We start from the raw sequence: 12,516 nt of genomic DNA, 5'->3' as shown, positions 1-12,516 counted from the left end.
AGCGGATTTGGTTTTCCATAGGTTTACATGGTCCTGTAAATGTGATGGAAAAGTGCTACAAATCCGCAGTGGCCAATCCGCTGCGGATGCGCAGCCAATTCCGCACCGTGTGCACATAGCCTAATTCTAACCCTAAGTCTAATTCTAACCCAAACCCTAATTCCAACCCTAATTCTAATTGCAACCCTAACACTGATTGCAACCCTAACCCTAATTGCAACCCTAACCCTAATTGTAGTTCTAACTCTAACCCTAATTGCAACCCTAACCCTATCCCTAATTGCAACCCTAACCCTAGTTGCAACCCTAACGCTAATTGCAACCCTAAGACTAACCCTAGTGGAAAAATAAAAATAAATATATTTTCTTTATTGTATTATGTTCCATAACTATGGGGGTGATAAAGTGGGGGGTTATATACTATTTTTTAAATTTTGATCACTGTGGGGGGAGCGGACGGGAGGACGGAGGGGAGCAGAGGACAGGACAGAGGGGAGGAGAGCAGTGGCGGGGGCAGATCGTGGTCTCCAGCCATGGCCGATATTGCAGCATCGGCCATGGCTGGATTGTAATATTTCACCATTTTTTCATTGGTGAAATATTACAGATTGCTCTGATTGGCTGTTTCACTTTCAACAGACAATCATAGTGATCATAGCCACGGGGGGGGGGGGCAAAGCCACCCCCCGGGCTGAAGTACCACTCCCCCTGTCCCTGCTGGTTGGGTGAAATTACAGTTAACCCTGTCACCCGATCTGCAGGGACACGATCATTCTGTGACGCAGCATATGCGTCACAGGTCAGATTGGCACCGACTTTCATGATGCATACGCTGTGTCACAGGTCGGGAAGTGGTTAAACCAGTCAGTTACTGACAGCAAGTAGCTGGTCAGTTACTAACAACAAATACATTCACTAATACCAACTAACTTGTCAGTTACTAAACACATCATCAGGACCTGAACCAATCGTGTCTCGATGAAGTTGGAGGAAGCGTTATAAGGTACGTGGGGGTCCTGATGAGCACAAAACCACCATCCATAGAGAAACGTCGGTGCTGCACAAAGCCCTGCTAGCGCCGACATTCATCTACCGTTGGCGATCACGAAGCGGTTAAGTTAAGGTCCCATCATTTCTCTCCAGGCCTATTTCATGAGTTTTTTATTTAAAAAAAAATTCTGTGGAAGCATGGTTGAAAAGCAATGTCTGACTTTCATTTTCATACATTTTTGATTTATTATTACTTTTGTCAGATTCAAGTTATTTCTGTGACCATTGTGGGTTTTTCTGTCATTAAACGATGGGTACCAACAATTTTGACCACGTATGTAGGTGGAATTAATATTTTGACTCCACAGCCACTTTCTGGAAATTAAAGCAAGGTGCATGTTGGAGAGTGAAAATTACATATTTTTCATTTTATTATCCAGCACATAGTGCCCAGATTGTGCTCCGGGAGACACACACCACAAATTAAGTGGATTCTGATCATTATAATATTGTTAAATAAAGGGATCTTAATGGTATGTGCACATGTTGTGGATTTCCTGCAGATCTGCAGCATTTTTTTCCGTGCAGAAACGCTGCAGATCCACAAGTGATTTACAGTACAATGTAAATCAATGGGGAAAAAAAATGCTGTGCTAATGGGGTGGAAAAATCCACACAGAAAACACAGCAGATTCAAAAAAGGACCATGTCAATTATTTTTGCGGATCTGCAGCGTTTCTGCACCCATTCCATAACAGAAATCGGCAGGTAAACGTCTGAAATCCGCAGCAAATCCGCAAAAAAAAGCTGAAAAAACGTGCAGATTCTGACCTGTGTTTTCTGCCAAGAAATGCAGAATCTGCACAGAAAATTCCACAGCCAAATCCGCAACTTGTGGATATAGCCTAAATGTTGTTTGCGCACACTGCAAGACTGAGAAGTGAGAGCGGATATAGCTGGATTGGTTTATAGAAACTCTGTTGCTTTTCAACAGCCTTTGAGCCACTAATAGTGTGGGAACCTCTATTTTTCCATTGACAGATGACGGACCTGAGTGGGGACTTGTTTTTGTGAGATGAGAATTGGTATTATTTTTGCCTAAAAAAGCCACAGAGAAAAGCCACAGAGATGATTATCTGCTGAAGCCTCCAAAAAAATGCACTGGCACGGTGCAGCGGACCCGATTAATGATGGCAAAAACACAGGTGCAAAAAATACTGATGAAACAACCACTTTCAATCCAGTGTTGGCTGTTTGGTATTAGTGCACAAAAAGATAAGCGATAATAGTCTGTAAGTGGCGTTGTTCACACAGGCAATGCAGAGCATCTGGTTTACAGCCTATTACTAATGCACATACAGGCGGGCCGCCAGTGCTATTATTTTCACCTACATAACATTGATTGGTTTCTTTTTATTCTATATTTGGGAGGCAGAAAGAACAAACAGTTGAACACCACGCACTACTGGCTCATCCAACACGGTTTTCTATTAGACTGTGAACTGTCATTGTCTTGCTAAATAATTAACGTTTTTTACATAGCTTGCCATTTTTATGGACAGTTTAAGTAGAAATGTTCAAAAATATAAAACTCAAGGATATTTTATTAAAAACAAATTGTTTTTTATCTTAGCAGATGACTGTACCAGGAGATCAGAGGGACCGCTGACATCTTCAATTTTTAAATCTGATAATCTTGAGATCCTACAAGATACAACTGAAGTGATTGCTGTTACTCCAGATATATCATCATCCATTCACAGCAAAGATCTGTCATCTGATCCTATGAAACAGGTCCCATCTTCTGATTTATTACTGACTACTAAGGAAAATCAAAGTGACAAAAGAGGCATTAAAAAACAAACTGCTCCTAAAGCAAAGAAGTCATTTTCATGTTCAGAATGTGGGAAATGTTTTAACAAGAAAAAAGATTTGGTTTATCACCATAGAACTCACACAGGGGAGAAGCCTTTTTCCTGTTCAGAATGTGGAAAATGTTTTACGCAAAAAGGGACTCTTGTTACACACCAGAGAACTCATACAGGGGAGAAGCCTTTTTCCTGTTCAGAATGTGGGAAATGTTTTAACCTGAAATGGTATCTTGTTAGTCACCAGAGAACTCACACAGGGGAGAAGCCTTTTTCATGTTCAGAATGTGGGAAATGTTTTAGCCAGAAAGGGACTCTTGATAAACACCAAAGAACTCACACAGGAGAGAAGCCTTTTTCATGTTCAGAATGTGGGAAATGTTTTACCTGCAAAGGGAATTTTGTTAAGCACCAGAGAACCCACACAGGGGAGAAGCCTTTTTTCTGTTCAGAATGTGGGAAATGTTTTAACGAGAAATGGTATCTTGATAGTCACCGGAGAACCCACACAGGGGAGAAGCCTTTTTCCTGTTCAGAATGTGGGAAATGTTTTAACCAGAAATCATATTTGGTTACTCACCAGAGAGCTCACATAGGAGAGAAGCTTTTTTCCTGTTCAGAATGTGGGAAATGTTTTAAATGGAAAGTGCATCTTGTTAGACATCAGAGAGCTCACACAGGGGAGAAGCCTTTTTCCTGTTCAGAATGTGGGAAATGTTTTAACCACAAATGGCATCTTATTAGTCACCAGAGAACTCACACAGGGGAGAAGCCTTTTTCCTGTTCAGAATGTGGGAAATGTTTTAACCAGAAATCATGTTTGGTTACCCACCAGAGAATTCACTCAGGAGAGAAGCCTTTTTTCTGTTCAGAATGTGGGAAAGGTTTTAACCAGAAATGGCATTTTGTTAGTCACCAGAGAACTCACACAGGGAAGAAGCCTTTTTCCTGTTCAGAATGTGGGAAAGGTTTTAACCAGAAATGGCATCTTGTTAGTCACCAGAGAACTCATACAGGGGAGAAGCCTTTTTCCTGTTCAGAATGTGGGAAAGGTTTTAACCAGAAATGGTATCTTGTTAGTCACCAGAGAACTCACACAGGGGAGAAGCCTTTTTCCTGTTCAGAATGTGGGAAATGTTTTAACACGAAAGTGCTTCTTGTTGGACATCAGGGCAATCACACAGGGGAGAAGCCTTTTTCATGTTCAGAATGTGGGAAAGGTTTTAACCAGAAATGGTATCTTGTTAGTCACCAGAGAACTCACACAGGGGAGAAGCCTTTTTCCTGTTCAGAATGTAGGAAATGTTTTAACCAGAAATCATGTTTGGTTACCCACCAGAGAATTCACTCAGGAGAGAAGCCTTTTTTCTGTTCAGAATGTGGGAAAGGTTTTAACCAGAAATGGCATTTTGTTAGTCACCAGAGAACTCACACAGGGAAGAAGCCTTTTTCCTGTTCAGAATGTGGGAAAGGTTTTAACCAGAAATGGCATCTTGTTAGTCACCAGAGAACTCATACAGGGGAGAAGCCTTTTTCCTGTTCAGAATGTGGGAAAGGTTTTAACCAGAAATGGTATCTTGTTAGTCACCAGAGAACTCACACAGGGGAGAAGCCTTTTTCCTGTTCAGAATGTGGGAAATGTTTTAACACGAAAGTGCTTCTTGTTGGACATCAGGGCAATCACACAGGGGAGAAGCCTTTTTCATGTTCAGAATGTGGGAAATGTTTTACCTACAAAGGGAATCTTGATGAACACCAAAGAACCCACACAGGAGAGAAGCCTTTTTTTTGTTCAGAATGTGGGAAATGTTTTACCCACAAAGGGAGTCTTGTTAGTCACCGGAGAACTCACACAGGGGAGAAGCCTTTTTCCTGTTCAGAATGTGGGAAATGTTTTACACACAAAGGGAATCTTGTTATTCACCAAAGAACTCACACAGGAGAGAAGTCTTTTTCCTGTTCAGAGTGTGGGAAATGTTTTAACAGGAAAGCGCTTCTTGTTAGACATCAGAGCAGTCACTCAGGGGAGAAGCCTTTTTCATTTTCTTAATGTGGGAAATATTTTACTTGGAAATCAACTGTCAATAAACATCAGAGACGTCAGTCACATGGGGGAGAAGCCTTTTTATGTTCGTAATGTTGGAATAGTTTTAACCACAATTGAATCTTCCTAAATGGGTTGTCTCTTGTCATTCTTCATGTTTGCTGACAAAAGAATAAAACTAAACTTTATTAATTCCAAATGTAAAACTATATCCATAACTCACCCCTGAAGGTTAGTTAGTAGGTGACTAATAAAAAAAACATGTACCCCGCAGTTCAGTATATAAGGTGAGGTGACGTATACACACTCACTTTCCAAGCCTCTCATTTCTACAGGTTTCATCGTCCTCACCAAAGGCGACTCATCAGGACACTATTTAATAATAGATATAATTAAATATAATTATATCTATAATTATCTATAATAATATAGATTCAAGCGAGACTAGACAAAAAAAAACTAAAATCATGTGCTGTCTCTTTTGAGTATGTCTGCTGAGTAAGCACTTCTTATTACTTGGATCTAGCTTTTCTATTAACCCATCTTACTCCTTCACCATGTTTAGCTATGCCCTTACAGTTTGCTCCACTAATCCTCTCTCTCCTTCGATATCACAAACCCCAGCACTCTCTAACCTAGTAATCATCTCCCCTTCCCTCTTTCCTCCCCACCTGTCCTCCTCTGCTGACCTGCTCCTCAACGTCAAATCTGTCCTAAGAGAACATAAAACAAGTCAGCCACTCTCTTTCTCCCACCTGCTCTCTCTCTACTTCTCACTGCTGGAGACATATCTCCCATCCCTGGACCCCCACATCTCATACCTCCCATTACTACTCCCTCCTATCGCCAGGGCCTGTTTTATGTAAAGTGGGGCCCTAGGCAAAGTTTAAAATGGGGCCCCAAATGCTAACATATTGCACATCATACAGAAGCATTTCGGTTGTATTTAAATGCGCTGATCTCAGGCCGCTAAACGAGTGTGATCGACAATACTGAAGTCGTTGGACGCTTGTTTCCCGGCCTCTTTCTACCATCTGAGAAAAAATGAAGGGGACAGAACCATCACTGATAGATCACTAACAGATCACCATACAGTATCATGTTATCAGCAGCACATCTACAGTTTACACCGGCGATGTGCTGCTGAGAACAATGATTTTTATTCCGGCATAAACAATCCAATCACCCAATGAATATGCAGCATTTTGCTTGTTTAGTATAATACACCCCATAGTCCTCCATATATTATAATGTGCACCACAGTCCTCCATATTGTGAAATGCACACCCCATAGTCCTCCATATTGTATTATACTCTTCCCATAGTCCTCCATATCATATAATGTGCCCCATAGTCCTCCATATAGTATACAGCAGAGCCCACAGTGGTATACAGCAGAGCCCACAGTGGTATACAGCAGAGCCCACAGTGGTATACAGCAGAGCCCACAGTGGTATACAGCAGAGCCCACAGTGGTATACAGCAGAGCCCACAGGAGTATACAGCAGAGCCCACAGGGGTATACAGCAGAGCCCACAGGGGTATACAGCAGAGCCCACAGGGGTATACAGCAGAGCCCACAGGGGTATACAGCAGAGCCCACAGGAGTGTACAGCAGAGCCCACAGTAGTGTACAGCAGAGCCCACAGTAGTGCACAGCAGAGCCCACAGTAGTGCACAGCAGAGCCCACAGTAGTGTACAGCAGAGCCCACAGTGGTATACAGCAGAGCCCCCAGTGGTATACAGCAGAGCTCCCAGTGGTATACAGCATAGCCCCCAGTAGTATACAGCAGAGCCCCCAGTAGTGTACACCACAGCTCACATCCCCCCTCTCCTCCCCCTCTCCTCCCCTCTCCTCTCCCCTCCTCCCCTCTCCTCTCCCCGTCCAGTAAAAAGAAAAACAAAACACAAGCTGCTCACCTCTCCACACGTGCCCGCGCTGCTCCCTGCTCCTGTGTCAGTGGCTGCCGCTGCTCTGCCTGGGACAGGGACACAGTGAGTACACACGCACCCACTGTGTCAGAGGCAGAGCGGGGAATGATGGGAGAGGGAGTGTCAGGTGACGCTCTCTCCTCCATTATTGCTTTGAACTGTACCGGCAGACGCCGGTACAGTTCAATGCGGCGGAGGAGTCGGCGCTGGCGGCAGGCGGGCCCCCTGCCTCACAGTGGCCCCATAGCGGCTGCGTGACTTGCCGCTAGCTGGGGGCCCCTGGGGGAGTGGGGGCCCCTGGGGGAGTGGGGGCCCCAGGCAGCTGCCTGGTCTGCCTGCCCCTAACGCCGGCCCTGCCCCTGCTGTATGTTATTGTATATCATGCTGTCATATGGCTGAAGTGTGTTGTAAAATCTATAAAACTCATACAATGTCTGTTATTTTTCATAATATTGAGAATTCTACTATCACACACTATTGAGAATTACACTATCAAATACATTGTGCAACACATCAACATGAGAATATTAGGCTGGTTTCACACTTGCGATCGGAGCAGCTGCGGACTTCCTCTGTGAAGCCCCGCCCTCCGCCGCTAGCTCCGCCTACTTCTGCATGCGGCCCGCATGCGGCCTGTGTACCTATATTTAACATTAGGTACGCAGGTCGTGCCGCAGTATGCGGAGGCTGCTGCATGCGTCGTATGGACGCTGCGGCGACCAGCATAGGACGCAGCCTGTAGCATTTTTTTTTTTATCTGCAGCGTCCAAACGACGCATGCGGCAGCCTCCGCATACTGCGGCACGACCTGCGTACCTAATGTTAACCCCTTTCTGACATTAGACGTACTATCCCGTCGAGGTGGGGTGGGCCCGTATGACCTCCAACGGGATAGTACGTCATACGCGATCGGCCGCGCTCACGGGGGGAGCGCGGCCGATCGCGGACGGGTGTCAGCTGCATATCGCAGCTGACATCCGGCACTATGTGCCAGGAGCGGTCACGGACTGCCCCCGGCACATTAACCCCCGGCACACCGCGATCAAACATGATCGTGGTGTACCGGCGGTATAGGGAAGCATCGCGCAGGGAGGGGGCTCCCTGCGGGCTTCCCTGAGACCCCCGCAGCAACGCGATGTGATCGCGTTGCTCCGAGGGTCTCCTACCTCCCTCCTCGCCGCAGGTCCCGGATCCAAGATGGCCGCGGCATCCGGGTCCTGCAGGGAGGGAGGTGGCTTACCGAGTGCCTGCTCAGAGCAGACGCTTGGTAAGCCTGCAGCCCTGCACAGCAGATCGCCGATCTGACAGAGTGCTGTGCACACTTTCAGATCACTGATCTGTAATTTCCTCCCCTGGGACAAAGTAAAAAAGTAAAAAAAATATTTTTCCACATGTGTAAAAAAAATAAATAAAAAATAAATTCCTAAATAAAGAAAGAAAAAATATTCTTCCCATAAATACACTTCTTTATCTAAATAAAAAAAAACAAAACAATAAAAGTACACATATTTAGTATCGCCGCGTCCGTAAAGACCCAACCTATAAAACTGCCCCACTAGTTAACCCCTTCAGTAAACACAGTGAGAGAAAAAAAAAACGAGGCAAAAAACAACGCTTTATTACCATACCGCTGAACAAAAAGTGGAATAACACGCAATCAAAAAGACAGATATAAATAACCATGGTACCACTGAAAACGAGCCGCCATACAGCATCATCAGCAAAAAAATAAAAAAGTTATAGTCCTGAGAATAAAGCGATACCAAAATAATTATTTTTTCTATAAAATAGCTTTTATCGTATAAAAGCGCCAAAACATAAAAAAATTATATAAATGAGATATCGCTGTAATCGTACTGACCCGAAGAATAAAACTGCTTTATCAATTTTACCAAACGCGGAACGGTATAAACGCCTCCCCCAAAAGAAATTCATGAATAGCTGGTTTTTGATCATTCTGCCTCACAAAAATCGGAATAAAAAGCGATCAAAAAATGTCATGTGCCCAAAAATGTTACCAATAAAAATGTCAACTCGTCCCACAAAAAACAAGACCTCACATGACTCTGTGGACTCAAATATGGAAAAATTATAGCTCTCCAAATGTGGTAACACAAAAAATATTTTTTGCAATAAAAAGCGTCTTTCAGTGTGTGACGGCTGCCAATCATAAAAATCCGCTAAATAACCCGCTATAAAAGTAAATCAAACCCCCCTTCATCACCCCCTTAGTTAGGGAAAAATAAAAAAAAGTATTTATTTCCATTTTCCCATTAGGGCTAGGGCTAGGGTTATTGCTAGGGTTAGGGTTAGGGCTAGGGTTGGGGCTAGGGTTAAGGCTACAGTTAGGGTTGGGGCTAAAGTTAGGGTTAGGGTTTGGATTACATTTACGGTTGGGATTAGGGGTGTGTCAGGGTTAGGGGTGTGGTTAGGGTTACCGTTGGGATTAGGGTAAGGGGTGTGTTTGGATTAGGGTTTCAGTTATAATTGGGGGGTTTCCACTGTTTAGGCACATCAGGGGCACTCCAAATGGGACATGGCATCCGATCTCAATTCCAGACAATTCTGCGTTGAAAAAGTAAAACAGTGCTCCTTCCCTTCAGAGCTCTCCCGTGTACCCAAACAGGGGTTTACCTGTTATGATCCCAGTGGCTGGGGATCACAGAACTACTAGCTAAGTTACTAAGTATAGAACAAGCTCTAGGGAGGTGGTAACTGGACTGACCGCAGACCTGATCCTAACCAAACACACTAAAGTTAGCTGGTGAACGTGGCTAAAAGCCTGGACGTCTCGACGCAGCCTGAGGAACTAACTACCCCTAAAGAGAAAGCAAGACCTCACTTGCCTCAAGAGAAATAACCCCAAAGATATAGGAAGCACCCAACAAATAATAATGGTGAGGTAAGGGGAAAAGACACACATAGGAATGAAAACAGATTCAGCAAATGAGGCCCGCTAAAACTAGATAGCAGAAGACAGATAGCGAGCTGTGCGGTCAGTAGAAAACCCTACAAAATATCCACGCTGAGAATTCAAGAACCCCCACACCAACTAACGGTGTGGGAGGGAGAAACTCAGCCCCCTAGAGCTACCAGCAAGCAAGGAATCACATATTAGCAAGCTGGACAAGAAACATAATGAACACTGATGATCAAAAATGCCAAAACGAAAACTTAGCTTCTCTTGAAGAGACTGGGAGCAAGGAAGTCAGAAGGAATCAGAATAGCACTGAATACATTGACAGCAGGCATAGAACTGAGAGTTCCAGTGAGCTAAATAGGAAACCACCCACATATAACGAGACAGCTGATGCCAGCCACAAACCTGCAGAAAGACAGCACTACACAGTACCACTTGTGACCATAAGAGGGAGCCCAGATATAGAGTTCACAACATTTACCCCAACATATGGGGCATCGGCGTACTCAGGACAAATTGGACAACATCTTTTGGGGTCCAATTTCTCCTGTTACCCTTGGGAAAATACAAAACTGGGGGCTAAAATATAAGTTTTGTGGGGAAAAAAAAGATTTTTTATTTTCACGGCTCTGCATTGTAAACTGTAGTGAAACACTTGGGGGTTCAAAGTTTTCACAACACATCTAGATAAGTTCCTTGGAAGGTCTAGTTTCCAATTTGGGGTCACTTGTGAGGGGTTTCTACTGTTTAGGTACATCAGGGGCTCTGCAAATGCAACGTGACGCCTGCAGACCAATCCATCTAAGTCTGCATTCCAAACGGCGCTCCTTCCCTTCCGAGCTCTGCCATGCGCCCAAACAGTGGTTTACCCCCACATATGGGGTATCAGCCTACACAGGACAAATTGGACAACTACATTTGGGGTCCAATTTCTCCTGTTACCCTTGTGAAAATACAAAACTGGGGGCTAAAAAATCATTTTTGTGAAAAAAAAATAATTTTTATTTTCACGGCTCTGCGTTATAAACTGTAGTGAAACACTTGGGGGTTCAAAGTTCTCACAACACATCTAGATAAGTTCCTTGGAAGGTCTAGTTTCCAATTTGGTGTCACTTTTGAGGGGTTTCTACTGTTTGGGTACATCAGGGGCTCTGCAAATGCAACGTGACGCCTGCAGACCAATCCATTTAAGTCTGCATTCCAAACGGCGCTTCTTCCCTTCCGAGCTCTGCCATGCGCCCAAACAGTGGTTCCACCCCACATATGGGGTATCAGCGTACTCAGGACAAATTGGACAACAACTTTTGGGGTCCAATTTATTATGTTACCCTTGTAAAAATACAAAGCTGGGGGCTAAAAAATAATTTCTGTGAAAAAAAGAGGAATTTTTATTTTCACGGCTCTGCGTTATAAACTGTAGTGAAACACTTGGGGGTTCAAAGCTCTCAAAACACATCTAGATAAGTTCCTTAGGGGGTCTACTTTCCAAAATGGTGTCACTTGTGGGGGGTTTTAATGTTTAGGCACATCAGGGGCTCTCCAAACGCAACATGGCGTCCCATCTTAATTCCAGTCAATTTTGCATTGAAAAGTAAAATAGCGCTCCTTCCCTTCCGAGCTCTGCTATGCGCCCAAACAGTGGTTTACCCCCACATATGAGGTATCGTCGTACTGAGGACAAATTGCACAACAACTTTTGTGGTCTAATTTCTTTTCTTACCCTTGGGAAAATAAAAAAATGGGGGCAAAAAGATAATTTTTGTGAAAAAATATGATTTTTTATTTTTACGGCTCTGAATTATAAACTTCTGTGAAGCACTTGTTGGGTCAAAGTGCTCACCACACATCTAGATAAGTTCCTTCGGGGGTCTACTTTCCAAAATGGTGTCACTTGTCGGGGGTTTCAATGTTTAGGCGCATCAGTGGCTCTCCCAACGCAACATGGCGTCCCATGTCAATTCCAGTCAATTTTGCATTGAAAAGTCAAATGGCGCTCCTTTCCTTCCGAGCTCTGCCATGCGCCATATCAGCGTACTCAGGACAAATTGTACAACAACTTTTGGGGTCCATTTTCTCCTGTTACCCTTGGTAAAATAAAACAAAATTGGAGCTGAAATAAATTTTGTGTGAAAAAAAGTTAAATGTTCATTTTTATTTAAACATTCCAAAAATTCCTGTGAAACACCTGAAGGGTTAATACATTTCTTGAATGTGGTTTTGAGCACCTTGAGGGGTGCAGTTTTTAGAATGGTGTCACACTTGGGTATTTTCTATCATATAGACCCCTCAAAATGACTTCAAATGAGATGTGGTCCCTAAAAAAAATGGTGTTGTAAAAATGAGAAATTTCTGGTCAACTTTTAACCCTTATAACTCCCTAACAAAAAAAGATTTGGTTCCAAAATTGTGCTGATGTAAAGTAGACATGTGGGAAATGTTACTTATTAAGTATTTTGCGTGACATATGTCTGTGATTTAAGGGCATAAAAATTCAAAGTTGGAAAATTGCAAAATTTTCAAAATTTTCGACAAATATCCATTTTTTTCACAAATAAACGCAAGTTATATCTTAGAAATTTTACCACTTTCATGAAGTACAATATGTCACGAGAAAACAGTGTCAGAATCGCCAAGATCCGTTGATGCTTTCCAGAGTTATAACCTCATAAATGGACAGTGGTCAGAATTGTAAAAATTGGCCTGGTCATTAACGTGCAAACCACCCTTGGGGGTGAAGGGGTTAAATATAGGTACACAGGCC

General features: G+C 43.5%; 1 protein-coding gene across 1 annotated transcript; it reads left to right on the top strand.

Annotated features, from left to right (window-relative positions):
• The first annotated feature begins 1,899 nt into the window (after window positions 1-1,899).
• Window positions 1,900-5,078, top strand: LOC143768286 (uncharacterized). The gene is made up of 2 exons (XM_077256979.1): window positions 1,900-1,930; window positions 2,627-5,078. Exons 1-2 carry the CDS (start codon window positions 1,900-1,902, stop codon window positions 4,906-4,908), a joined length of 2,313 nt encoding a protein of 770 aa, XP_077113094.1. The 3' UTR covers window positions 4,909-5,078.
• The last annotated feature ends 7,438 nt before the right edge of the window (window positions 5,079-12,516 follow it).

This window comes from Ranitomeya variabilis, chromosome 4, assembly GCF_051348905.1.
Source record: "Ranitomeya variabilis isolate aRanVar5 chromosome 4, aRanVar5.hap1, whole genome shotgun sequence".
Classification (NCBI taxonomy): Eukaryota; Metazoa; Chordata; class Amphibia; order Anura; family Dendrobatidae; genus Ranitomeya; species Ranitomeya variabilis.
The sequence above is the reverse complement of the archived record's forward strand: the minus strand, read 5'-3'. Positions and strand labels throughout refer to the sequence as shown.